The sequence below is a fragment of the Saccopteryx bilineata genome, chromosome 2 (assembly GCF_036850765.1).
Source record: "Saccopteryx bilineata isolate mSacBil1 chromosome 2, mSacBil1_pri_phased_curated, whole genome shotgun sequence".
NCBI lineage: Eukaryota > Metazoa > Chordata > Mammalia > Chiroptera > Emballonuridae > Saccopteryx > Saccopteryx bilineata.
In genome coordinates this window covers 247695577-247723502 of record NC_089491.1, presented here as the reverse complement: position 1 = coordinate 247723502, position 27926 = coordinate 247695577, and the positions used below count along the sequence as shown (strand labels likewise).

Below are 27926 nucleotides of genomic sequence, written 5' to 3'. Positions count from 1 at the left end.
CGCGCGCCGCCAAGGCCCGCCCTCCGTCCGCCCGCGCGGCAGGCGGGTCCCGCCGACCGGGGAGAGCCTGGGTGGCCTTCTGGTTGGTGGTGGTGGTGGCTGCCGGGCCGTGAGGGTCTCTCTTCTGTGGTCGGGCTGCGGGCAGCTCCGGCAGGCCGCAGGCGCCGGAGGTAGGTGCGGGGCGCGAGGGGCGCCCCGCTGGCTGGGCGGGCGCTGCGGCCTAAGCGAGTGCGCGCCCTTACCTCTCGGTGGAGGGCCGCGGGCCCGGGCGGCACGGCGGGGCGGGGCGGATGGGCGTGAGGCGGGCCTGGCCATGCGGAGTTTCGGTCTTTGTGTAGCTTTATTGTGGCGGGCCTGAAGAGCGCGGGGGGGTTGGGACGGTGGGGGACTGCAGCTGGGGGGCGGGCCCTGGGCTCAGGTGGCGCCGAGGCCGGTCGTTTTCCGCCCCGGTTAACAGCCCAAGTGTAAAAAACCCCTCGCCCTGTGGGCCCGTGGCAATAGTAGCATCACTTTCAGGCGGGAAAGGTATGAACAGGGTAGTGCTCGCTAAAGACCCTGCGGGAAATCTGAGAAGTTGTCCAAGTCTTTTCTTCCACTAAATGATCGTGGATTAAGTATCATGTAGATAACTGGAATGTGGTTTTGTTATAACAATGATCACGGTAGAAGTAAATGTAAGGTGCCAACCTGTTGACAGTGATACCTGTCAAGTATCATCCGACGGACTTGGGTTGCTTCTGGTAGGAATTTGATTTACCGTTTTTTGCATGCATGCACGCATGTTTGTACCTTGTTATCCGATGCTCAGCAGTTCAGTCTAGCGTTGGTGATTGCGAGGCCAACCACTAGGACGGAACCTTGTTTCCTGGCAGCAGAACGGACTTCTCAGTCATCCGGCTCTGGGCAACCCTATCACAGGCCATCACTCACGAAAGGGAGTGAACGGCCAGTCGGTCGTGCTGCCTGTGAGTATAGGATATGAGGCCCGTTGGAGGATGACAAAAGGAATGGATGAGGTCATACTGCTGCTGGGTTGGGCGGGAAGCTGCAGCAGGAGAGCAGCCACAGCATTGTACTATAATTGCCCACCGGTGCCTCCATGCCAGCCCAGTAAGTGGACTCCAACGAAGGATGCTGTCCAATTGTGTGTTTTACCCCTGTGTCAGGGACTCAGGGAAGCCTGCTGTGAGTCTGCTGCTGGCTTATGGTCCACTTGGCAAGCAAGGTTTGCATCTGTGTGTTCAATCAGCTGAAGCAGTAGTGAGGCCAATGGCAGAATGAACCATCCTTTAAGCCCTATATGGCCAGGCACTGTGAGGGACAGTTCTCAAGTGTTTTTTTATAGACTAATTGTGACCTTGGGGGTAGGAAGCATCTGACTGGTTTGCCCAGTCATGGCCTTTCATGTAGTTACCCTCCCCTCTTTGGTGATCTCATCCAGGTCCCTGGTTTTAATACCATCTCATTGCCATCTCCAGCCTTCCATCTGAGCTGCAACCTTACCTTTCTAGCTGTTTTTTTTTCAGTTCTCCATGTATTACTTTGATGCCAAATAGCCATGTCCAGACCTACACCCCCATCTTTACCCCAAGTCACTCCTTGTGCTGCCTTCACCACCTCAGTGCACGAGAGTTCTATTTTTGAGTTTGGAGTTACCTGGGTTCCTCTCAAGCCTCCATGCAACCCTCAGGACTGTTTCTCACCACCCCTGGCTTAAGCCTGGTGAGCTTCTTAACTTTTTTTGCTCTCTCCTTTGCCCCTCCCCCCAGCACCCATCTAAAGCTTTTCTGGAGATAGAATGGTTCTTTTAAAATGTAAGATGGTGTAAAACTGAGGCAGTACAGACTGGAAACCAGCTTGTCGGGGTGTTAAAACAGCTTCACCAGTTTCTAGCTGTGTGACCTTGAGCAGGTTGCTTAACCTTTCTCTCAGGTCTCCGAGCTGGTGAAAGAAAATGCATAAAGCGCTTGGAATAGGGTCCTGCTGAGATTTGGCTGCCAGTGCTTGGACCTTCCTGTTCATTGGCCCATCTTAAGAGCCAGAGTTCTGGTCTTGCTTACCCTCACTGACTAGGCCTCCTCTCATTCCCCCTTAGCACAGTGCTCTCACCTGCCACACCACATTCCTACTCCAAGGCCTTTGTTTTTCCTCTGTGTGCTTGGAATGTCTCCTCACACCCCCAGTACCCATCTGGTTCACGGGCTCACTCTTCTTGCCTTCAGATGGACCCTGGCTCTGAGGCCTTCACTGTCAATCCTTTTGGAAGCTGCCTCCTCTTCCCCAGTTCTTTGTATTGTTTTCTCTTGAGCACTTCTCAGTTTTTCTAAGTTGTTACTTGACCATCTTTCCTGATATTACGTGAGCTCTATGGGCAGAGATTTTGTCTGATGACCTTAACACCTAGAATAATATTTGTGTGTGTGTGTGACATAGAAGGTGTTCAGCAAATACTTGTTGAATGAGTAGAGAAAGCTTGCAGAGGAAAAAGTAAGAAACTTGGCCAGGACTGCCCCACTGTAGGGCTTTGTGCCTTGACCTGTTGTATCCTGGGACTTTCCTGATTTCTGGAAGAGTGCATACTTTCTAACCCTGTCTCGTGGGCCTTTTCTAGGCTTCCCTTTATCAGTTAATTGTCATCTTTGTTTTGTGCTTCTACAATGGCTGCTTCTTAGCCTTTTAACACAGTAGCAGATGTTCTCTGCCCTGTACTGCCATTTGTTTTCAATCCTTCTATCTCCTCATGTCTTTTTCATTTTTGCCTTTTTTTTTTTGGCTCCCAGAGTCATAGAGTGACTTTAGCTGGAGTCTGGGCAGACCTACCAGGTGCTGTGGGATTTGGTCCTGGTCCGATCTATGGGCATGCTGACCTACCTGTCCTCTTAAAGTGATCTTTCTTGGTTGCCAGGAGACTGGCTTTACTCAGTGTTTCCGGTGCCTTTCTGGCTGCAGCCTCCTTAGCATTTACTGCAGTTCAGTCTTTATCCGATGTTATCTATGTGCTGCATTTCCTTCATCTTTAGCACCTTTGACAGACACATCTCTGGGGAAGATGCTGTGTTAAGTATCATTGAAATCAGAACAGTAAGGACATCTTAGAATCTTGGAATTAGAGTGACAGCTCGGTGGTCATTGCCTTTCCATTTGTGTCCAGGTGGTGAGGATCTTGTTCACTGTAGTGTCTCCCTTGGAGTAGATGGTATTTGCTGAATGAATTGATTAAATCTAAGCAAGTCCTTAGTTTTTGTGTTATGTCCTTCAAAATACAATCACTATGCTCTGTCCCTGCAGTGCAAACTTTTTAAACGTGTTATGTTTGCTGATTCCTGTCTGTGCAACCAGTCAAGCTGCCCCATGTGCATATATGGGCATGCATGTGCATAGTTGCACCCGTGTGCATGGCATATTCATATGTGTGTGCATCTGCACTCTGTGCGCGCACTTGCATGTGCTTCTGCTCTGCTGCCCAAGCCTCCTACAGACATCTAAATTTTGGATTCTTTCTGAGCTGCTTTTTTGGCCTCATATCAGCCCTTTTGTTGTGCTTCCTCTGGAGTGAAGTTTCTCAGAGTTGTGTCCTCAACCTTCTTGGTTTGTGTTCACTCTCTGGGCAGCCTCTCTTCTGTGGTTTTGATATGACTACTACCTCGCTAATGCCCCCTTTCTCTGGGCCAGTCAGTTCCAGAGCTGTGTCCTCAGCACCTGTTGGACCAGTCTCCCTGGAGGCTTCATCTACTCTCCTCTACAGGCTCCTGTGTGAATGCTGGAACACGTGTTACTCCAGGGGGAACCTCATTTGCTTTCAGTTCCCTTTTGTCTGTGCTCTTTACCTGGTCAACAGAGCAGTTACTTCTGTGTCTTCACTGTTCTTGAAGGCTCCTGTCCCTCTTCCTGCCTTGGCTCTCTAGCCTAGAGGACTCCTTCAATGCCTTGGGCACAGAGACTGTGCTTGGCAGAGTGGTCAGTCTCCTTTCCCAAATAGGGACTGAACTGTGGCATGAGAGTCACATCACCCTTGGTGGCTCATTATTGCCCCCAGGATGGAGCCAGGCTCCAGATGGCACTTAGAACCCCCTGTGCCTTGGCTCCAGCTGTCAACTGCAGCTGCCCTACCAACCCTGGCCTGGCTCCCTTCCCACAGCCACCACTCCCTCCTCTACTGGGAACAGAACCACGCCACCTCTGGCGACCAGCACGCTGCATCACTGTCCCGGTCTACGTGCCACCTTGTGGGCCCAGGAGAGCCCTGGGGTTCCAGGGTAGCAGAGCGCCTGGCCGTACCTCTGAGGCCCTGGTGCTGCAGAGTTGAGCTGAGGGTCTCACGCTCACCCTCTGACTGAGCCAGCTGTAGCAGGTGAGTAGATTGATGTTGCTCTGATGGCCAGAGGGAGGCCGCACACTTTCTGTGTGTTCTGGAAAGGGCAGCCTTGCACCACATGCTTGCTTACCTAATCAGCTGAGTTAAGGGAATGCTACGGTAAAGTTTAGTGTACGTTTTTTAAAATCATTGTGAATCTTAAGATAATATTTTTATGTTTCTGAAGTAGGAATTGCAGTGGACAATTAATAAAATATTTAACTTTGAATTTATTAACATTTAGGTTCTGAAGAAACAAAGTAAAGGTAGTTTGTTTTAAAGCCTAGAAGTTTCTCTTAGGCAGTATTACTTTCTTTACTGCACTGTTAATAGCACCTGACTCTTGGTACCAGGGAAGTGGAAGGTTTCTGTCATTTTGTGATGGTGTTTTTAAATCTCTTTGCAGGTAGAAGAAGAAAGGTGCCACTTTGGCATGAAGACAGACTCGCTTAGTCGTCAATCTTTTAAGCTGAGTGCATTGTGATTTCCAATAATTGAGGCAGTGGTTCTAAAAGCTGTCTACATTAATGAAAAGAGCAATGTGGCCAGCTTGACTAAGCCGCCAGCGTGTGCAGCGCGGGCAGGACGGCACCGGGTCTCGACGGACTTGTGCATGTTAGCTGTATAGATTTATGTAAGGTTTTTAAAAACTGGTCTTTTAAAATAGTCTTAACCACTTTTACTATGGAGACATATGAGAGTCCCTCTCCTCTCCCGCGTGAGCCCGCAGGAGAAACGGTGATGGAGAAACGTGCTTGCCCCCTCCAAGCGCTGCCCCGTGAACAGTCTCCACCACCTCCCCTGCAAACGTCCAGTGATGCAGAGGTAATGGACGTTGGCTCTGGTGGTGATGGACAGGCCGAATCCCCTGCCGAGGACCCACTCAACTTCTACGGAGCTTCTCTTCTCTCCAAAGGATCCTTCTCTAAAGCCCGCCTCCTCATAGACCCGAACTGTAGTGGCCACAGCCCGCGCACCGCCCGGCACGCACCTGCGGTCCGGAAGTTCTCCCCTGACCTTAAGTTGCTTAAGGATGTAAAGATTAGCGTGAGCTTTACCGAGAGCTGCAGGAGTAAGGACAGGAAGGTGCTGTATACAGGAGTGGAGCGCGACACTCGCGCAGAGTGCAGTCTGGCCCTTAGCCCTGTCAGTGGAGACGTGCATGCTTGTCCCTTTGGCGGGAGTGTTGGTAACGGGGTAGACGTAGGGGGTGAGAGTGCTGATAAGAAGGATGAGGAGAATGAGCTGGATCAGGAAAAGAGAGTGGAGTATGCAGTGCTCGATGAGTTAGAAGATTTTACTGACAATTTGGAGCTAGATGAAGAAGGAGCAGGCGGGTTCACGGCTAAAGCAATCGTGCAAAGAGACAGAGTGGATGAAGAGGCCTTGAATTTCTCCTACGAGGTATGTCGGTGACCTCTCCTTTGGAGTGCTCTTAACAAAACCCAAAGAGAGGTGTTCGGGAACTGCAGCATCTTATGAAAGCTGATGTTGCAGAGGAAAAAAAGCTCATACGTGGTGGAAAAAAGACAGCTATAAAAAGTCCAGACTTTAAAACTTTAATGAAAAGTTTGGCTGACAGGTTGGCCTTGTATCTTTTACCCATCTGAGTTCGAAGTTGCTGCTGAGACGTGCTCCCTGATGGTGTGTCTGGATCAAGCCTTTTAGCCTCAGTTGTTGGTTTCATCTTGCTTGCTTTTCAGATGATCATGCATCATAAAGGCACACCTAGGTCCCCTTGAGAGCGTCTCATTTTTGTGTCCATTTTCACTAGTGTCCTTAAGCTTGCCCATGGTGCAGGAATGCAGGTGCTGGGGCTATGGTGTCTGAACAGTATGTTTTGCAGGATGATTTTGACAATGATGTTGATGCTCTGCTGGAAGAGGGCCTTTGTGCTCCCAAAAAGAGGAGATTGGAGGAGAAATACGGTGGAGACAGTGACCATCCATCTGATGGAGAGACAAGTGTGCAGCCAATGATGACCAAGATTAAAACAGTGCTCAAAAGTAAGTTGGCAGGGTTGTGAGTATTTGCAGAAGTGCAGGTTTGAGAGCCTTTGGGCTACCAAGACAGTGGTCTGGGCATGCTTTTGAGGGTAAGATAATCATGTCTGATAAAGGGGAAACAGGACATAACGGTGCACCCAGAAGCCCTACCACCCAGGTGCAGATTGTGGTGTGTGCTTTGGAAATCAGAGAGGCTGGTGTTTTGCAGAGGAACTGGGAGGGACCCCTGAGGAGGGGACATGGGTATGTTCTGGGGACAAGACCAGCACAGTATGTGTGGAGGCAGAGGTCAGAGGTGGGTGCTCAGCATGGTGATAGGTGAAGGTCGAGGTCCAAGTTCTGAATTCATTTGCTGTTGGGGGAAGCCACTAGAAGCAAGCAGGTGTTAGGGAGAGAAATAGATGGCGAATAATCTCATGGTAGTGTAATTGCTCTCAAAATGTTAATTGCCTAAAAATGTTGAAACTAATGATTTGTTTTTTAAAACAGATTTGGAAATATATTTTTAAAAATTAAAAGACATTGATAACTTGAAAAAGATGTATCTTAGTAACTGGGAAAAAAAGGAGCAAGCAGGTGGTGTTACACAATTTTTGTCTAAAAGCACAGCTCCTATGGCCTAAGCATGGCATTACACTTGGATTTGGGGTAGTGGGCCCAGAGGTTTGTTTGTGTAGTCCCTTTGCCAGTGCAGTGCCAGTTTGAGAGAAGTGTGTTTGTTTCTGTCTGTCCTAGTCTGGAAGCACTTGTGAGTGTCCAGGTAGAGATGTTGGGCTGGTCAGTTAGACAGTAGAGAGGGGCTGAAGAGATGCATGGGGACTCAGGTGAGCAGACAGGTAACACCTTAGGCTGAAGAGCAGGGTGCAGAAGGCAGTTGAGGTATGGTGGAGAGGTTTTTTTGTTTTTTTTTACAGAGAGTCAAAGAGAGGGATAGATAAGGACAGACAGACAGGAACGGAGAGAGATGAGAAGCATCAATCATTAGTTTTTCGTTGTGGTTCCTTAGTTGTTCATTGATTGCTTTCTCATATGTGCCTTGACCGTGGGGCTACAGTAGACCGAGTAACCCTTTGCTCTAGCCAGCGACCTTGGGTCCAAGCTGGTGAGCTTTGCTAAAACCAGATGAGCCCATGCTCAAGCTGGTGACCTCGGGATCTCGAACCTGGATCCTCCGCATCTCAGTCCGACGTTCTATCCACTGCGCCAATGCCTGGTCAGGCTGATGGAGAGATATTAGGGCAAGTGATGTGCAGTCTTCCCTGGCTATGGAGTGGACATGGCAGTGGTGGGCAGGCAAGTGTCTGCCCATGTTGGCTAGTGGTTGGAACAGAACAAGGGTTGGATGCATTGATTACAGATGGAGATGAACTTGGGTTTCAGCTTCTGAGATGGGATTGAGGGCCTCTGGCAGGTTTGCTTTGTACTCTTTCTGAGGTTTCAGTAACCTCATTCTAAGTAGATAAAGCCATGTCCTGAGCAGTACTCAGGTTAGCAGTATGCCTGGCCACTCGGCTTGTCTGTATGGGTGCTGCCTTTCCCTTTGCAGCCTTTTCCACCTGGAGCCATCTGGTGCCTCCCTCCCAGGAGGGAGTTGCAGCTTTGTCCTCATGCTCACAGACTGCATAGGAGCAGCATGTGAGCTCTTCAGACAGCCCAGGAAACTTAGTGACTACTCATTGTCATAAATGAGTGGCCTGGATGCACCTGTGTTCATGTTGTGTTAGGCTTGTATTTCATTTGTTTCTTCTGATTTAGCCTAAAGCTGCTGAAAGGCAGCTCCTTGGCCCTGGCTCACTGGGGAGAGTGACAGCGTTCGTGCACTTCTGACGTGCCTCACTCTCCTAGGGCCATCTTGACACCAGCTGTCCAGTATCAGCCGTGTGTGGGTTGGCCCTCCTTGCTGGGTGGGGATATCATGTACAGGGGTGCCACTCCCTTTTCCTCGAGAGTCGTTGGTATTGTTTTCATTAGTATATATTTTTGTAGATTTTATTTGCTTTTTTTCCTTTTGTTTCTAAAATTTTTAACTTAATCCCAGAACCTGTATGGAAATGAAGTTTTAGTTAAGCCTTTGCCTTATGCTTTTCCCAGCAGCTGGGCCTGTTGTCAGGTGGATAACAAGTCTTGCTTTTTATTAATGACTTCCTATAAAGCAAGGAAGGGGCTGGGAGTAGTGTTTTGTTTGTTTGTTTGTCTTTGAGGGGACTACTGTTTTTAAACTGATTTAAAAATTCACAGGTTTGAAGTAGTGTTTTGTGTGCTGATGAGAGTTTTGCAGCTTAGTTACAGTGAAGACTTGTCATCTGGTCACAGGAAGTAGTGCTCAGCAGACATGCAGTTTCTTAGAAAAGCTTACCCAGCCAAGGCAAGGCGGTGAGCAATCGAATGTCCACTATGCTCACCATCTGTGGAGGCAAAGCCGAGGCTCCTTCACACACTACATGCTGTTTTAGGCCCAGTACTATAGCAGTGAGCAAGCAGAAAACTCCCTGCTGTCATAGACGGACTTGGATTCTGTTGGTTAAGCAGGTAAACAAGAACAACGAGAACACTATTTCATACACAGGAGGTGCTGGGAAGTGCCGGGAGGTGCCGAGCAACAGGCAAGGCTGAAATAGGTTCTGGCTGGAGGGTGGAGCACTTCCCTACTTGCCAGTCCTTAGCAATTCTTTTCAATATTTGGTTCATTTTACCCTTTTTGGGTTTTTTTCCTGCCATATGTCATCATTTTTTTAAAATCCCAAAAGTTCTTAAGTTTTTCAAGTAGGATGTTTTTCTGTGCAGGTCGTGGCCGTCCACCTACAGAACCATTGCCTGATGGGTGGATCATGACATTCCATAACTCTGGAGTCCCCGTGTACCTACACAGAGAGTCTCGAGTGGTCACCTGGTCCAGGCCATACTTCTTGGGAACGGGAAGCATACGGGTGAGGGATGCATCAGTCGTGAATTTAGTCTTATAAATTAACAGATAAGAATATCACATCTGCACACATTGCATCATAGCCAAGCTGAGGCAGGTGAAAGACAGTGGATATTCAGACTTTCAGAGTCATCCTTATAATCTGTTGCAATTTTATTATCCACAGAAACATGACCCTCCTCTGAGTAGCATCCCCTGTCTGCATTACAAGAAAATGAAGGACAATGAGGAAAGGGAGCAAAATATTGAGCTTGCCCCTAGTGGGGAGGTGTCCCCTGTCAAGCCCCTCAGCCGATCTGCAGAGCTGGAGTTCCCCCTCGAAGAGCCTGATTCAATAGGGGCCGACTCAGGGCCGCCAGATGAGAAGGACCCCTTGGGGGCTGAGGCCGCCCCTGGGGCTCTGGGGCAGGTGAAGGCCAAAGTTGAGGTGTGCAAAGACGAATCAGTTGGTAAGTTTCCAGAGTGAACTCCCTTTCCCCTTTGCCTCCTTGTACTGTCTACATGGATGCCACTACCGTCCATGCCTTCTCTGGGTCTTCTTTTGCTGAATGCCATCTGTTTCTAGTTAAGTGTATGAGGAAGGGACAACAGGGACCTCTGTCTGCTCCCAAATGTCTGGAAAGGCCCATCACCCTCATCTTTGGAGAGCCTGCGTGGGTTCCATGCTCAGGCCCCTGCTCCCAGGCTCTGCAGGGGCCACATGGCCAATGCTGCTATGGAAATGGCTGCTATCAATATAGACCAACCATTTTCTCTGGTCACTTTTATGTTTTTTCCTTAAGTCTTCCGTTTTTTCAGTAGGATGTTTTGTGTGGCATTTTGGTTTATCTTGATGGGCTCATAGTGAGCTTCTTCAATCTTCAGGCTCAGTGTTGGGAAACTGCCACTATTCTGTGGGCATTTCACATTTAAGTCCTGCAGTTGCCATTTGGGTGTGTGTTGGTGTTTCTCACTCTTCTTAGCTTAGTCTTACTCATTCAAGTCTTAGTTGTCTCTTAAGTGATAGCAAATTGTTTTAGCCCACTTGCTGACTCTTTTTCAAAGAGAATTTCACATTTTCAGGATTTTTTATTGTATTGCTGTCTGGATTGTCTCATAACTATTGCATTTGAGGGACCCTGTAAGAGCTAGAGGGATGGCTTCTGGGGGGTAAGGGAGATGCAGTGTCCTGGTTGGAGCCTTGGACATTTGGGGAAAGGGCAGGGTCTCACTGGCCCCCATTTCCCCGATGTGTAGACTCAGTCTCCTCTCAACCTGTCTGCCTGGTGTTGGCTTCTTCCCTCATCAAAGTTGGCTTCTTTAGTCTTCTGTTGGTATGTTGGATTTTTTCAGAGACCTAGCTGGAAGGGAGCTCTCCTTTTAAGATGATGGTTTGTTTTTTCATACCATCTTTTGTGCATGTATGTGTAAATGAATGTGTTCCTGTTTTTGTAAGACACCTACCTCCAATTTTTTTTTTTTTTTTTTGACAGAGAGTCAGGGAGAGGGACAGAGAGGGAAAGACAGACAGGAAAGAAGAGAGATATGAAGCATTACTTCTTTGTTGCGGCACCTTAGATGTTCACTGCTTGCTTTCTCATAAGTGCCTTGACGGGGGAAGGGTACAGCAGAGTGAGTGACCCCTTGCTCAAGCCAGCGACCTTTGGGCCCAAGCCAGTGACCATGGGGTCATATCTATGATCCCATGCTCAAGTCAGCGACCCTGCACTCAAGCTGGTGAGCCTGTGCTCAAGCCGGAGACCTCGGGGTTTCGAACCTGGGTCCTCTGCGTCACAGTCTGTTGCTTTATCCACTCAGGCCCTACCTCCCACTTCTAATCTCATTCCTTATGAGAGGTGACTACTGGTAACTTATTTCCAGACTCTCTTCTGCATTGGTATGTAAAGAGATACGTAGTTTCAGTTTATAATTAAGTAGTTGCAAGTATGTTGTTTGTAGCATTTGTATTAAAAGGCTACATCTCAGTATACATCTCAGCCTGCCTACGTAGAACCTTTTCTGGTACTGCTTTTAGGGTTGGGCATGAGCCATGGCACACTTGAGTGATTGGTAGGAAGCAGGCAGAAACTAGTGAGGCTGGTGGGAACTCTAGGAAGTTCTGGGAGAGAAGGAGTAATAAGTGTAACTGAAAGTGGGAGGCTCCCTAGGGACCTCATTGAATAGTGGGAGCGAGGGGTACTTGGCAGAGGCAAGGCACCTGGGTGAGCTGTGGGTCTGAGTCAGGGACCAAGTGGGAAGAAGCATGGTGAGTGCCATAACCTAAGCTGCTTGGGCATGTTGCTGAATTTGGAGGCTGCCACGGTGCCTGGAGGGATGAGAGCAAGTTGGGCAGTGGGTGCATGGCTCCCCATACTGCTGTTGGCACTCAGGTACTTGTTTTGATACAGAAGGAAAGGCCCTGAAGGCCATCTTTTATTTGTTTTGTTTTTTAATCCTTATTTTTGTTGTAAATAAACTAAGATTACTTCCCAGAAGTTTGTTCACAAGGCCCTGCAGAATAATTTTAGTTGGCTGAGTGAAGGGACCTAATTCTTTGCTTTCCATGCCCTTCAAAACAAGGAAAGAGCAGTGAGTATTGTGTGGTGGAAACTGTCTGATGGGCAGTGCATCACTGTCCAACTCACTGGGCAGAAGAAATAGCTTACTTTGAAAATGAGTAATTTGATTCTCTGGCAAATCTTGTACAGATCTTGAGGAATTTCGGAACTACCTGGAGAAGCGTTTTGACTTTGAGCAAGTTACTGTGAAAAAATTCAGGACTTGGGCAGAGCGGAGGCAGTTTAACCGAGAAATGAAACGGAAACAGGCCGAGTCTGAGCGGCCCATCTTGCCGGCTAATCAGAAGCTCATCACTCTGTCTGTGCAGGATGCACCCACGAAGAAGGGTGAGTTGGGGCTTATAAATTGTAACATCGGCAGAATGGTTATACTGTACTGTTATTTTTCATTTGATGTTTTTAAAATGTGTACTTCGTGTGTGAGTTGCATTTTAATTCAGAGCTCGTCTTTACCCTGTGAATCCAGAGATCCAACACATTCATGGCATTGAGTCCCTAATTCAGTGACTTGGTAACTTGGATGGTGCCAGGTCTTGAGTGCTAGCTTGTAGTGGAGTCCTCACACTGTTGTTGAGATGGTCCTTCTTGTCACAGAGTTTGTCATTAACCCCAACGGGAAATCCGAGGTCTGCATCCTGCACGAGTACATGCAGCGTGTCCTCAAGGTCCGCCCTGTTTATAATTTCTTTGAATGTGGTAAGTTTGAATTTCCCTACCTCAGTCCTAAAGTCACGTACCTCATTTTTGGTCATGTCTGGGGAGGTGGGAGCTGGCTGCTAGGTGGGATAGAAATGAAAAGGAAGGGCAAGAAGGCAGTTCATTTTTTATGGGAATCTGTCCAGTCTAAGGATCCTGATTCCCCTTCATTTGTTCACACTCACTCCTCCACCATCTTCCTTTGTCCCTTGCTCTGAGGAAGGCTGCCCACTGTCTCCAGGCTCCCTCAGATGGATGAAGAGGCTTCAGGCTTGTGCTTCCCATCAGCTCTCTCCTGTCCATCCTCGGCACACCGTTGTGAAACCAATTTGTCTTCCCTTGGAAGCTAGAACCTTTCATTGTTTATCATGTTGTTTCTTTGGCTCACTACATCTGTGCATCCCTGCCCCTCACAGTCCTCTGTCCATCTTTCACAGACATTGGTCTCTGTCCCTGGTGGTTCTGCCTCTCACCTCATTTCCCCTCCAGCTCACTATCTTATGGCACCCATTTCTCAAAATTTTCCTGGAGTGCTCTCTCTGCCTGTTGACCATCTCAGCCCCATCTCAGTGCATTAGGGAGTCCCCTAGTCTCTGCCTTCCAGTGGCAATCCTGACCTCACCTTGTCCAGGATGTGTGTGTGTGCGTGCTTTTAATGTCTTGGCGAGCATGTTTTAAAAAAGTAATTTTAATTTTAAGAGAACCCAAGTGAGCCTTTTGGTGCTTCCGTGACCATTGATGGTGTGACCTATGGATCTGGAACTGCAAGCAGCAAAAAACTTGCGAAGAATAAAGCTGGTAATGTGTCTGCTTAGGTGTCAGAGCCCCAGGCTTCCCGCTGTGCCTGCCCCTCCCCTTGGCTGGGGGCGTGCTGAGCAGCAGCCCAAGTGGGAGGGGTGTGGGTGGGTGGGGGAATCCATTTTACTTAGGTAATTATCTATTTTGATTTTTAAAAATTATGTGCTCATTGGGAAAGATTCAGATACAGTAAAACCTGTCAAAAGTAGGAGGTCCCTTCTCTACTGATTGGCAGCTGGGTTGAAACCTCCCACCCTTTTCCTCCCTGCTCACGGAGCTGACTGGGCTGTGCTGGGCACACGTTCTAGAATGGGTTTGTATTTAAAACAAGCAAAATGTGGGCATGCTGGGAGATGAAAAACAGGTGAATCAGCATGCTGTTGGCATTCTCTTCAAGTGGTTTTGACATTTGTGAGGACGATTTCCTAAGTCCTTCAAACTCCAAATTTGGGACTGCCACTCATTGAATATAGCATAGCAGTTCTGTGGGAAAGCTTATGGTTTTTGCTTAAAACCAATTGCTCTTTTTGACTGTGTATGTGCTGTTCACTTTTGTGCCCAGCACTAGTAGTTACTGGCATTCTTTTCCAGAAGCCGTTTGCCTCAGCGTCAGGGTTGTTTGGCTTATTCTTAGAAGTGGGCCCACTTCTAAGTGAGTGTTGTAGGTTGGGGGTTAGGTACACCACAGGCCCTGGCACCCATAGGTCAATTCTTGAAGTTTTTACCATTCTCATTGTATTCCAGAACAGCTCTTTCACAGAGTATGAAGTATGTCAGTTTTTTCAAAGTATCATTAGGTCTCAAGGTCGGTGAAAGTGTTTTTGCTCATAGGACTCAGAATTTCCCTTGGTGTCACTTTCTTTTGATGGTGTTTGCTGAGGACAATTGGAATAATACACGATTGTCTTCCCTCCTCTGTAAGGCTGTGCTGGGCTCACATACTCTGCCCCATTCTCCAGGAAGGCCTGTTGTCCATTTTTGAGAAATTCTGGCAAAAGACCTTTTTTAGCTCGACAGACTGGGTGTTACCAAGGTCTTGAAGCAGATAACCTACAGAGCAGAGCCAAGCGTGGAGGGTGGAGAGCCTTGCTACATTCTTCCTCATGTGCAGAGATCCACTTCTGCACAGACCCCGGCTACACTAAACACCTACGTTTGGATGTCTTGCTAGTACTACAAACCTAAAGTTCACCCCTCCCCCCTTGCCTAGTGCTCCACTTCCCCATTCCAGTGGTGAGGGAACCTCATTCCTTGCTCATTCAGGCAGCTGTGCTTAGCATGGAGTCATCCCTCTGCTCTGTCCTGCAGACATTGCCTCCAGAGGGTCCATTTGATCTTGCTGGTTCTCCCCCATTCATGCAGCCTGCTCAGTTCTTGGTCCTCCCTACTTGGTCCAGGTTTTGCTGAGCCATTTGCTTGCGTGTCACATGGTTCATTTGACATGCTGATCTCTCCCTAACTGCTATAAGTGCCTCAGGGCCAAAGTGACTCCTGCACTGTCTCCTTTCCTTAGGATGTGTTCTTTTCAATCCTACACTGTTCTTGTTTCTAAAGCACTCTTCTCTGAGGCCCCTGCTCCCCTCTGAACCACGGGGGTCCCTGGCCCTCCCTGCAGAGAAGCCAGTGTGTAGCTCACTCTGCAGTTGGGAAGCAGCCTGGGCCCAAGCCCACATCATCAGTGGTTTTTTTTTTTTTTTTCCCTTTTCCCATAGCCCGAGCTACGCTGGAAATCCTCATTCCTGACTTTGTTAAACAGACTTCTGAGGAGAAACCTAAAGACAGTGAAGAGCTTGAGGTGAGTGTCATGACCCTGCTTTGTTTGGAGCTGTGACTCCAATGGATACTGTCCTGCCCTGATACTGCAGGCGGTGCTCAATGATTTAATCATACAAGCTTCAGGTGATGCTGTTTGTTCATATTTCATAAAAGGGCAAACTTGTTTATCTTTATGTAAGCAGGGAAAAACGTGTCATTTTTGTCAGATTTTTGTCCCCTGTGTTTTGTAATTGGTAGTAGGAAATTGCTTGTGCATGCTAAATGTATTTGGAAGTAAATCAGATCTCCTTATAGTAGATCTGTGGTGGGAATGAACCTTTGAGACAGTCTACAAAAGTTAGATTGTTCTTTATATTAAGAACCATTTAAAACTACTTGTGAACCTTTCTTGGGTAGGTCTGATTCTGTGATTTCTAACAAAGGTTTCTCAGACTCTGAAGAATGCATTTTTTGAAATTAAAAAGCTTTATTGATATATTTTAAACCAGGGGTCGGGAACTTATGGCTCACAAGCTAGATGTGGCTCTTTTGATGGCTGCATCTGACTTGCAGACAAATCTTTAATAAAAAAATAATAACATTAAAAATATAAAACATTCTCATGTATTACAATCCATTCATTTCCTACCACTCATGTTTATGATTGCGGGTGGCTGGAGCCAATCACAGCTGTCCTCCGGGACAACACCAAATTTTTATTGGGTAATGCGTAATGTACACGGGTCGTTGTATGGCTCTCACGGAATTACATTTAAAATATGTGGCGTTCATGGCTCTCTCAGCCAAAAAGGTTCCCGACTCCTGATTTAAACTATACAGTTCAGTGCATTTTTGAATACTTAAGAGTTGAAAGACTATCACAACACTCTAAACTCAGAATATTTTTTCAGTCACTCCTAATTCTTTTCATTCCCTAGCCCCTCAACACCTGGAAAACCACTAATCTACTTTCTGTCTCTATAAATTTGCTGATTATGGACATTTCATAGGAATGGAAGGAATCACATTACATGTGGTCTTTTGTGACTGGCTTCTTTCACTTAGCATGCTGTTAGCTGTGGATCTTATTAAATTGAGGATGTTTTCTTCGACTCCTGGTTTGCTGAGTTTTTGCCGGGAATAGATGTTAGATTTTCTCAGATAGTTTTTCTATTTCTATTGAGATGATTGTGTGGTTTTGTCTTTTACTTTAGTGGTATGGTGATATATCACAATTGATTTTTTTTTAACATAAACCTTGCATTCCTGGGATAATTACACATCCCATTTGGTCATGATGTGTAATTATTTTTGTGTTGTTGGATTTGGTCATCTAGTACAGTGTTTTTCAACCAGTGTGCTGCGAGACATGGTCAGGTGTGAGTATAAATACATTTAGAAACTATATTACTAACTATATGTATAATATGTACTGTGTTAGAGTGTCATTTTGTGTCATTTTGGAAGGTGGTGTGCCCCAGGACTTTGTAAATGTAAAAAATGTGCCGCGGCTCAAAAAAGGTTGAAAATCACTGATCTAGTATTTTGTTAAGGACTTATATAGCTATGTTTACTTTTCGGGGATGAACTGTAGTTATTTTGTGATGTTTTTGTCTGGTGTTGGTACTGGGGTAATAAAGAAGGAGTTGGAAAATGTTCTTTCCTCTTACATTGTGTGAAATAGTTTGAAGGTTTGATGATTAGTGCATGCGTGTGCGTGTGTGTGCGTGCGTGTGTGTGTTATTTTTCTGAAGTGAGAAGTAGGGAGGCAGAGAGACAGACTCCACATGCGCCCATCTGGGACATTGCTCCGCTGCAACCAGAGCCATTCTAGCACCTGAGGTGGAGGCTGTGGAGCCATCCTCAGTGCTGGGGCCATCTTTGCTCTGATGGAGTCTTGGCTGCAGGAGGGGAAGAGAGAGATAGAAAAGAGAGAGGGAAGGGTGGAGAAATAGATGGGCGCTTCTCTTGTGTATCCTGGCTGGGAATTGAACCTGGAACTTCCACATGCTGGGCCAATGCTCTACCACTGAGCCAACCAGCCAGGGCCTGATCTTTTTTTTAAAAACATTTGGTAGACTTTACCTGTGAAAACATCAGAGTCTAGACTTTAATTTTAATTTTAAACAATTTATTGATTTTAGGAAAAAAGAGAAACATTAATTTCTTGTTCCACTTATTGATAGATTTATTCATTAGTTGTTTTTTGTATGTGCCTGACCCCAGGTATTGAACCCACAACCTTGGCATATTGGGACAATGCTCTAAACCAGTGGTAGTCAACCTGGTCCCTATGGCCCACTAGTGGGTGTTCCGGCTTTCATGGTGGGCAGCAGCTGAGCAACCAAAGTATAAATAAAAAGATAGATTTAACTATAGTAAGTTGTTTAATAAAGATTTATTCTGCCAAACTTAGCGAAAATCCAACATAAAGTACTTGGTAAGTAATTATTATTATATGCTTTAACTTGCTATAACTCTGATTTATAAATTTTTTAAAGTTACTTCCCTACTTTATAAATCACCATTACTGTGGAACTGGTGGACGGTTAGAAAATTATACTACTAACAGAGATACAAAAGTGGGCGGTAGGTATAAAAAGGTTGACTATGCCTGCTCTAAACCAACTGAGCTACTGAGGCCAGGACTAGGGCCTAGACTTTTCTTTGTTTGAAGTTATTCAGTTACTATATAATTCAGTCTTTTAAACTTGTTTTATATCTATTCAGATTTTATTTTGCTTTAGCCAATTTTTAGATTTTGTGTCTTTCTGGGAATTTTTATGTATGTTTGTATGTTTGTATATATGTATGTGAGAGAGGGACAGGAAGGGAGAGAGCGTAAGAAGCAACTCGTAGTTGCTTTTACTTTAAGTTCATTGATCTTTTCCCTATGAATCTTGCCTAGAGCCATGCCAGTGTCACCTTGCTTAAGTCAGTGACCTTGGGTTTCATTTTTTTTTTGTGACAAACAGAGGGACAGATAGGGACAACAGGAAGAGAGAGAGATGAGAAGAATTAATTCTTCGTTTTGGCTCCTTAGTTGTTCATTGATTGCTTTTTCATATGTGCCTTAACCGGGGGGCTACAGCAGACCGAGTAACCCCTTGCTCAAGCCAGCGACCTTGGGCTCAAGCTGGTGAGCCTTGCTCAAACCAGATGAGCCGGTGCTCAAGCCCATGACTTCGGGGTTTCAAGCCTGGGTCCTCTGCTTCCCAGTCCAAACACTGTATGCACTGCACCCCCGCCTGGTCAGGCGACCTTGGGCTTCTCATGCCAGCAATCTTTGGGCTCAAGCTGGTGAACTTTGGAATTGTGTGGATGGATGATCCCCTGCTCAAACCAGTGACCCTGTGCCGAAAAGCCTGTGCCCAGAGCAACCTCAGCTTTCTGAGATGATGATTTATCTACCTTACCACCACTGGTCAGGCTGGGAAGTTTTCAATTTGATATAGGTTATCTAATTTATTGGCATACAGTTCATTGTATTTTCTTTTTGATCTTTTTTATTTGGCAAAGTTGTGATGTCCCTGCTTCCATGCTTGATTTTAGCAGTTTGACTCTTTTTTTTTTTTTTAATAGAGACAGAGAGAGAGTCAGAGAGAGGGATAGACAGGGACAGACAGACAGGAACGGAGAGATGAGAAACATCAATCATTAGTTTTTTGTTGCGCATTGCAACACCTTAATTGTTCATTGATTGCCTTCTCGTGTGCCTTGACCGCGGGCCTTTAGCAGACTGAGGAACCCCTTGCTCGAGCCAGCAACCTTGGGCTCAAGCTGGTGAGCTTTTGCTCAAACCAGATGAGCCCGCACTCAAGCTGGAGACCTCGGGGTCTCTTTCGCATCCCAGTCCAACGCTCTATCCACTGCGCCACCACCTGGTCAGGCAGTTTGACTCTAACTCTTGGTCAGTCTAAAGTTTTGTCAGTATTGATCTTTTCAAAGATCCAAATTCTGTTTTTTTTGTTAACGTTTCTTTTTTTTTTATAGTGTCTTAAAGTTAGTAATGATGTGAGATTTTCTTTTTATGTATATAAAGCTTACAGCTATAAATTTTCTTCTGTGTACTATTTTAACTGCATCCTGTGAGTTTTAGAGTGTTGTTTCTGTTTTAATTCATCTCAAAGAATTTTTCTAATTTCCCTTGTAATTTCTTCTCTGAACCATTGGTTATATATTTGTGAGTTTTCCAAATTTTCTTTAGTTATTGATTTTAACTTAATTTCATTGCAGTTCAGAAAGTTTGTATAATTTCAGTCAATCTTTTAAAATTTATTTTGGCCTGTTTTATGACCTAACATATGGTCTCTCCTCGAGAATATTCTATATACATCTGAGAAGAATGTATATTCTGCTGTTACTGGGTGGAGTAAACCAGATGTCTTTTAGGTCTAAGTGATGTGTGCTAGTTGTTTTGTTTTCTTGTTGGTCTTCAGCCTAGTTCTTCAATCCATTACTGCAAGTAGATATTGAAGTTTTCAGGTATTGTTATGGAGTTTATTTCTCCTTTCATTTCTGACTGTTTTTGCTTTATGTATTCTGGGACTTGTTTGGTGCATATATGTTTGGGATGTTTGATATAATAAATATATATACATTTGGTCTTTGACTTAGGTTCCTGGGGCAAAACTAATATAATACAATAAGTTGTTACTTTTTTTTGTCACCAGTTCTTAAAATAGCTCCTGATTGATAAAGGTGAATGGAATGTCTTGTTATTCTTAATATTCCCTTTTCTACTACACTGGATTTTATTTATGTTAACGAAGTGACTTTTGGAAAGCCCCTAAGGATTGGTGGGAGAGGGGTAGTTGCCAGGGGAACCTAACATCTAATTAGAGGCTTTCAGCCACACAGTTCATTCTGCCACCACCCCCAATTTTCAGACTTGGGCTAAAGGGGCTGGAGGTTGCATTACTAATGGTTGGTGATGTAACCAATCATGCCTTCATAAGAAACCCAGCAAGTGGTGGTCAGGAGCTTCTGGGTTGGTGAACTTGAAAAGGGCACCAGACATTCTGCACCCCTTACCATATACTTTGCCCCATGCCAACGATTTTCAACCGGTGTGCCACAGGATTTTTAAAATATGTATCACTTGACTGTTTAGTCAGGGGCACTGACCTCTTTTCCCTTAGATTGTCAGATAAAAAAAATGACAATAGCCAATACATAGCCATCTGGTGTAAATTATACCTTTGTTTTGGTCAGATCGTCAAAAAATGCAATGTTGGGGGTTTTTTTTGGTGTGTCACAGAATTTTAGTAATTAGTTTGTGCCACGAGATGAAAAAAGGTTGAAAATCACTGGAATAGGGCAATGCAGGTAGTTTACATTTTTAAAGAATTGGTCTGTTTTATCTAAATTTTCTAATATACAGATGTTGGGCCCTCTGTGGTGCTTCCTCATGGTCTTTCGCTGTCTGTTGGCACTGATCACCCTGGCTCTCCTATGCTGTTCTCCGTGGGTCATTTATGCCCTTTGCCTGTGCTCTCTTGAGTTGGAGTCCCCACTCTCTCCTGCTAGGTTAAACTGTCAGCAACATGTGGCCATGGCTACTTGGTAATTGGTGTGTAGGCCTTGGTCAGAGGCTGTTGGATCTCTTTGGGCTTCTAGCACACACGCTCAACGTGCGCCGGTCTCAGCTCTGTCAGGGTAGAAATCTAGAGCTACAGGGTATGTAGGTTCTCCAACTACTTGGCCAGATTACAGGGTCTCAGCCCAGGTGCTGACTACTGGTTAGAGAGTGGACCTTTATAGACTGAATGAGAAAACCAGACACTGCTGATGTCTGGTTCCTTGGTTGGCCATTTAGGGTGGGTCCAGGGCCTGACATCTTGAGTAACTTTTCCTAGAAACTGTGGATACACTGATGCGGGAGCTTGAAAATGGAAGTGTCTTGTGGGGACCTGTTGGAAGACAAATAGCCAAATGATAGCAAGAGGATTTCCTGCTCGCAGAATCAGCAATACTCTTCAGAAACACTTTCATTCCTCAACTCAGTCACAGGGAGGGAGCCTGCCTCCTCACTAGGCCAGATGGCAGTAGAGGAATCCCGCCTTCCTGCTCAGAGCAGCTGTTATAAGAAGAGGGGAGGGAGATGAGGAGAACGCCATATGGAGATGGAAGTTACGCTGCCACAAGCCGAGGAAAGCTTGGGGCCACCCAGAGCTGGAAAAGTCAAGGAAGGATCCTATCCTCCCTGGGAGGCTTCAAAAGAAGTCTGACCCTGCTGACATCTTGATTTTGAACCTCTGGCCTCCAGAATTGAAAGAAAAGAAATTTCTGTTGTTTCAAGCACCCAGTTTGTGGTGCTTTGTTATGGTATCCCCAGCTGACTAACACAACCACCACTGGGGAGGTAGGCCGTGCTCCTGAGTGGCATCCTCTATTTACCAGAGGCTTTGGGGTCAGAGCCACTCCTGCTGGTATCTGTCTTTGTTGTACAGAACTTCCCTTTTTTTCCTTAACTGGTTAAGTGATTTTCTGTTAACCCTTGTTAACCTTTCTATTCTTTGGTCACAGTAATCGATTTTAAATCCAGGAAGACTGTGTTCAAGACTAGAGCCCAGCCATGGCCTTTGCAGCTTTCAGAGAGTTTGGCTAGTTACAGTGCAGCTTTTTTCTGGCATACCTTCTCTCTTCTTCAATCTCATGATGATTTTCAAGTTTTTTCCCAAAGATTGTTTATCTTTAGATTTCTGACTGTGAAATCTAAAGGTTCGGATTCAGGGCTGGCTTTAGCTCAGCAGGTCCTTCATGTTAAATTCGTTCGCTAAAGATTCAGATTCAGAAACGGCTCCCCAGGCTAGCTAGCTGTGCAGCCCAGGCCTCACTGCACCAGTTTCCCACCCCATCCAAGGCGCTCTTTCCAGCCTGGTGCAGTGCAGCGCCTCATTCGTGTCTCAGAGGGCCAGCTGGACAGTGAAGTGGGCGGTGTGAGTTGTTCCATGAGGTAATGAGGACAGGAACCACTTGGGGAAGCAGATAGCGTGGGGAGCAGCTCTGCAAGGCCAGCACTCAGGAGTGGCTGCTTTGTTTCGTAGTATTTTAACCACATCAGTATCGAGGACTCACGGGTCTACGAGTTGACCAGCAAGGCCGGACTGTTGTCTCCCTATCAGATCCTCCACGAGTGCCTTAAAAGGTAGGGTGGGAGCTTCTTGTCATAAGTCGGTTGTGGGGGCTTCTGTCTGTGTGCCCAGCATCCTCACTGGCTGTTGATCCTGGCTCAAGATGCAGTGCTAAAGGTCGAGCCATTGCAAGTGTTCCATGTGTGCTCGGAGCCCTTCTGCTTGGCGGTCCATCAGAACCCCATGGGATTGGGTTGGGTGTACTCAGAGAACCTCACCCTCTTCAGCTGAGAAGCAGTTTTGGGGAGATTTGGGATTTTCTTCAGAGATCTCTTAACTGTCTGGAAGCCATTTTATCCTCCTCAGCTGATGTCACCTGTTGTCTTTTTTCTCTTAAAGAAACCATGGAATGGGTGACACATCCATCAAGTTTGAAGTGGTTCCTGGTAAAAACCAGAAGAGTGAATATGTCATGGCGTGCGGCAAGCACACAGTGCGCGGCTGGTGTAAGGGTTCTCCTCCTCCCCGCCACCCACCATGCTGTCATATGACCATTTAGGGGTGTCACCCTGCTGGTACCCCTCTGTATTGTCTCTCTGGGAGTTTTGAATCCCTGTGGCTTGGTCTTTAGCCACTGCCCTACTGTTGATCCTGAGCTCCAGCTGTGTGCACTGACTGCTACACTTGTGTCCACCAGCATCTCACATCAACATCTGGCACAGTCAGTCTGAGGCTCTACTGTGGTAGTCCTATCTAAGCTGTTTCTGTCCTTCTCATGGGCTTGGACTGGTCATTCTGGCTAAGCCATGTGTTCCCGTTCTGCCATCTCTGCCCCCTACAAGCCCTTGGTCCCTGCGGTGGTGATGGTGGTGGAGGCGTCCTGCTCAAATGGCAGATACACTCTGCATTCCTGTGCTGGACATGCGCTGCCCCTCTGCCTTCTGGGGTTGTATGTGTTACCTGTGCTCATGACCTAATTTGGGTTTTGAAGTAACCACTTTTTAAAATACAACTTTAAGAGAAAACTTTGTATAAATTCTATAAACAAAAAACTAGTGCTGTATAAATTAGAAGGTAGTACACAAGTTGACCCTGGTGTTGAGACCCAGTATGCCCTGCGATCCAGCAGACACCAGTCCCACTGAGAAGTGATCTTGAGCAGGTGGGTGGGTGGGACATGAAATAGAGGCCAGATCCTGGTGCCAGAACTCCCTCCTCCCAAGTCAGGAGTGCCTCCTTGGTACCTGGTGTTCTCCAGACCTACTCTGTACCCCTGGTCCTGCCTTCCTTTTATTCAGAGCACACATACCCCCTCTAGATGCTTCTCTGAGCCTTACGGTAAAGCCTTCCTCTTGTGCCTGCTTCTCCAAGGAACCTCAGGCCACATGCTTCATGACCTCATTGCTGTTTGTGTCTGGAAATATGGGATTGTGGCAGGAGGGAGGACTCAAGCTGTGTGACCTACCTTGGTCCTGTCCTGACCTGGAGCCTCTGGTGGGCTGTTCTCTGAGGTGGGGTCGGGGTGGGTCCTAGTCTGGGATTGTGAGATGCCAGTGCTCAGCTTGGGGGCGGAGTTCTTCTCTACCTCCTTCCCATAGAATGTACCCTGAGCTCAGAGGGAGACACAGATGAACTCTTTAGGCAAGGTGGTTGTGTGGACAGCTGGGTGTTTGTGACTCATGCCTATGCTTTCCTTCTGCACAGGTAAAAATAAGAGAGTTGGGAAACAGTTGGCTTCTCAGAAAATCCTTCAGCTGCTGCACCCTCATGTCAAGAACTGGGGGTCGTTACTGCGCATGTATGGTCGTGAAAGCAGCAAGATGGTCAAACAGGTAATAGGACCTCTCTCCCAACCCTGGAGTACACACCTGGGGTCTCACTATCACAGGGACAGAGTCGAGCCACTCTGCTCTTGTTCATGGCTGCCTCTTTGGACTCTGCTGGGCCACGTCTGTGACTTGGAGGGAGTGGAGTCATCCCTGCCCAAGGGGCCTGGGCCTTGCTCTGGCAATGTGGGGAGGGGCTAGAGCAGCAGGAGATGCAGATGGTGAGTACTGCCAGCCCTGAGACCTTAGTCCATTGACAAGAGCCCTTGTGCTAATTTGAGGCCTCCCAGTGGCTAAGGGAGAGTGAGCATGCGAGGGCCGGCCTCTTGACTACGAACACAGTTACTCAGCTTTATTCCAACAGCTTGTGTGTATCATCTCTTGTTTCTGTTGCTTTTGCCAAGATCTTGAGATTTAATCCAGTACCAGTACCCTTAGGTTTGTGTGCTTTGTTGGGTGGGGGGAAGTACTGGGAGATGTTTTATTTTTAAAAAATGACCAGATTCCCTCTGTTATATCCTTCTGAGACTCACTCTTGATGCTTGTCTCGTAAGTTCGACAATTATATTTAAAAATACCACAGTTTTTATGCTGGTCGCATAATTTTATTTTGTGCATTTATCCGTCCCACCCTAAAGGTCGGTCCGTGAAAATATTGTCTGACATTAAACCGGTCCGTGGCCCCAAAAAGGTTGGGGACCACTGGTATAGAGGGTGGGTACTGGAGGTGGTGACTCCAAAGAGCACACTGTGGACCCTCAGACCATCCCTGAGGAGGCCCTTGCTCTGGGCATGACAGGGTAGGGTGAGGGAGGTGACGGGGGCCCCCAAGGTGCTTAGAGGAACCTTAGGATATATGTTGTTGAGAAAACTTGGGTGCAATGTAGATGAAACCTATTATGCCTTTTGTATGCATGCCTTCTGTGCATTCTCTCCATCTAAGAATGAGGGAGAGAAAGCCTGCTTTGGCCCATGGAGAGGAAGCCTTCCTAAGCTGGACGGTGTGGGTCTAGTCCAGGCACAGCCCAGCATGTGGCCTTTGGAGGGCAGGTGGAGTCGGGCACCCCAGGTACAGTTGTCCTGTAGCTGGAGGGCCTCAGGATAGTTTGTTGCACTAAAAGTCTAGGACATGCAGAGAGCTCAGTGGCTGGGGCCGATGGCCTCCCAGGTTGGGCATCACTCCACAGGGCCCTGGGCACAGTAAGTGCTTGGCTCACGGCTCAATCTGAGGCTGTGTCCAGTTTTCTTGTTATACCTGGGCAGGAGCAGAGACAGCTGGGTGCCAGGTTGATTTTGTCTTATGAAGGGAGGAGGTTGTGGCTTTTGTTCACTGAGGCGGGGGCAGTGTGGACTCCACATCGTTCTCTGCGCAGGTCGAGGGTGGGGCAGCTGGTGTGGGGTCCAGGGCAGTCTTGAGATGGAGGCACTGTGCTCCCCAGGAGACCTCGGACAAGAGTGTGATTGAGCTGCAGCAGTATGCCAAGAAGAACAAGCCAAATCTGCACATCCTGAGCAAGCTGCAGGAGGAGATGAAGAGGCTGGCTGAGGAGAGGGTGAGCATGGGCTATGGCTCCTCCTTCCCCTTGCCCGCAAGGCAGGGGAGGGACACCAAGCTGTGTCACACTGTGGCAGCTGCAGGGGGGGGAAGCTGTCCTGTGGGAACTCATCACTGGCTTCTGACACCTTGGCAGTGCTCAGGCACCCAAAAAGCCCTAACCCTTCCAGATTAGATTTTCCTTGAGCTTCAGCATTCATGATATTTGTATTAGGTCACTATTTTATATAGAGAGCTGGCAGCCCTGGCCTGTGGTTGTGAAGCGCTCAGCCTCTTGTTTGTTGATTCTGGGTCCCCACTTCATGCTGGCTGTTTGAGGTCAGGGACAGTGTACTGACCAGCGCCCTCCTACACACACACACACACACACACACACACACACACACACACACCACACACAGACACACACACACACCACACACAGACACACACACACACACATTCTCTCTCTCTCAAGGTCCTTGTGGGTGGCAGATTGCTATCCTGGACCTCTTCCTCCTGGAGTCCTCAGCAGTTCTGAGGGGCGTGTATGGTTCACTGAACAGTTGAGCATGGAGTAGGGCTCATTACCGTGCGGCTTTTTTTTCTCTTGTCTTTTTTTTTAATGTTTATTTTAGCAATTTAGAGAGGGGGAGAAAGAGAAAGACAGTAGCATCAGTCTGTCCCTGTATGTGCCCTGAGTAGGGATTGAACCCACAACCTCTGAGCTTCAGGTGGATGCTCCAACCAAGCTATTTATCTGTCCCAGGCTCTGTGCAGTTTTTTAAAGCCACCACTCCCAAGGTCTCAGAACTTTTCAGCTGTTTTATCAACCTGGACCTGTATAAACCCTGAAGGAGGTTGTCTTTGTGGCCTTTTGGGTCCAGGAGAGGTCTCACTCTTGCCCTCAGGTGAGGTGGGGAGAGAGCCCCCCACCCAGGTAGCTTATCTCTGGTGGCTGTGACCTCTTTCGTCCTTCTGAGTGTGTGTCCTGACTGCCAGGGAGTCATGGGGTATTCTGATGGTGTCCAGGGTGACCCTTTCACTCAGCCCCTTGCCTGGCCCACTACTCAGGCCTTTGGTCCTCCTCCCAACCTGAAATCACAAAGCATGGGTGCCCTACTCCAGAGGCTCCCTGGCATGTTTGGCTCACCTCCCACCCATCCATCCTCCTCTGTAGCCTCTTGCCTAACAGTGGGCTCAGCATGTTTCCACCTCACTGACGTCTCTGATCTTCATTGTTTTTCTAGGAGGAGACACGGAAGAAGCCCAAGATGTCTATTGTGGCATCTGCCCAGCCTGGTGGCGAGCCCCTGTGCACTGTGGATGTATGAGGAGGTGGTGGGCTGGGCATGGGGGCTGCCGGCTCTGCTGTCAGGGAGAACAGTGCATCGCTCACTCTGCAGCCTCTCACCTCCAATCTAAGTTCCTCCCTTACAGCCACATGTCAGGGCTGGAGCCAGACGGCTGGGCTCCAGTGCATGGGGACAGCCATGGCCATGTACTGTACCACACTGTACTGTACTGTTTCCTTGGGGGCCACCCACAGGTCTGAGTGAACATGTTCAAGCATCAGCTCAGCCTGCCCGCACAGGTGGAAGCCAAACTTGGAGATGACCTCTGCTTGTACGGATTCGCTGTAGACTGGTTTTCATGAATTTTAGTATATAACATGCACTGACAAATTATAGTTGGAAGACAGATGAAATGAGAAAATGAAGATTGAGTTCTATAGCGACCTGTGCCCAGGGCTCCTGTGGGCCACTGCAGGGACCTGGTCAGAAGGCGCATGCTGGCTGGCACCCCATCCCGTTCCTGCCTCCTGTGTTTTCCCTTTTTCCTCTGAAAATGTTATAATAGGTAGGAACAAGTATTTCAGACATTTATGTTTAAAATAAACATAATTTTAGCAGAACTTTTTCAGAGATTGCAGGCAAATCATCAAGGTGATTATTTTTCAGCCAGTGTGTCTCCACCTGGCTTGTTGCCCAAGCCCAGAGCTGGAATGTGGTCCATTTTTCTGAGTAAGTCTTAATGCCCTCAAAACACACCTTAGACAGCAGATACTAAGGCCTCTCACCTGTCCTGGCTTCTGGCAACTTTTTACTAAAGATTTTTGCACAGTCAAGTCCATCTGTCCACCCTTAAATTTTTAAAGCTTTTATGGTATTTTAGCTTTTGGAAAGAAACTTTTACAAGTATGTAGAAGATAGATTTGGAATCATGTAGCAGATATAAACAATAAATGCATTTTAGCACGTGGATTTATTTAAGAGGAAACAAGGACCTTTAGTGTGCAATCCATTCTTGATCACAAACTGGCACTCGTCTCCAGATTTGGTGCAAGCACATGGGTGGTAAGCTTCACTGGATTTCAGAGGCAGCCACCCTGTGCAGCCA

General features: G+C 47.1%; 1 protein-coding gene across 2 annotated transcripts; it reads left to right on the top strand.

Moving 5' to 3' along the window:
• The first annotated feature begins 14 nt into the window (after window positions 1–14).
• DGCR8 (DGCR8 microprocessor complex subunit) lies at window positions 15–27812 on the top strand. Of its 2 annotated transcripts, XM_066259827.1 has the most exons (15): window positions 15–170; window positions 4139–4351; window positions 4761–5758; window positions 6201–6360; window positions 9145–9287; window positions 9450–9732; window positions 11971–12168; window positions 12436–12537; window positions 13237–13335; window positions 15048–15130; window positions 22140–22240; window positions 22566–22672; window positions 23871–23998; window positions 25432–25545; window positions 26777–27812. In XM_066259827.1, the coding sequence occupies exons 3-15, from the start codon at window positions 5039–5041 to the stop codon at window positions 26858–26860; spliced, it is 2322 nt and encodes a 773-aa protein (XP_066115924.1). In that variant the 5' UTR covers window positions 15–170; window positions 4139–4351; window positions 4761–5038; the 3' UTR covers window positions 26861–27812. The 2 variants fall into 2 exon arrangements, with proteins under 2 accessions (XP_066115924.1, XP_066115925.1); XM_066259828.1 differs by lacking the exon at window positions 4139–4351 and having other exon boundaries at window positions 32–174; window positions 4765–5758.
• The last annotated feature ends 114 nt before the right edge of the window (window positions 27813–27926 follow it).

Coding starts and splice junctions, on each gene's coding strand:
- DGCR8 (XM_066259827.1), top strand. CDS start 5,039: ATGGAGACATATGAGAGTCCCTCTCCTCTCCCGCGTGAGCCCGCAGGA. Junction 9,733..11,970: donor GTGCAAAGACGAATCAGTTG/GTAAGTTTCCAG, acceptor AATCTTGTACAG/ATCTTGAGGAATTTCGGAAC. Junction 12,169..12,435: donor GGATGCACCCACGAAGAAGG/GTGAGTTGGGGC, acceptor TTCTTGTCACAG/AGTTTGTCATTAACCCCAAC.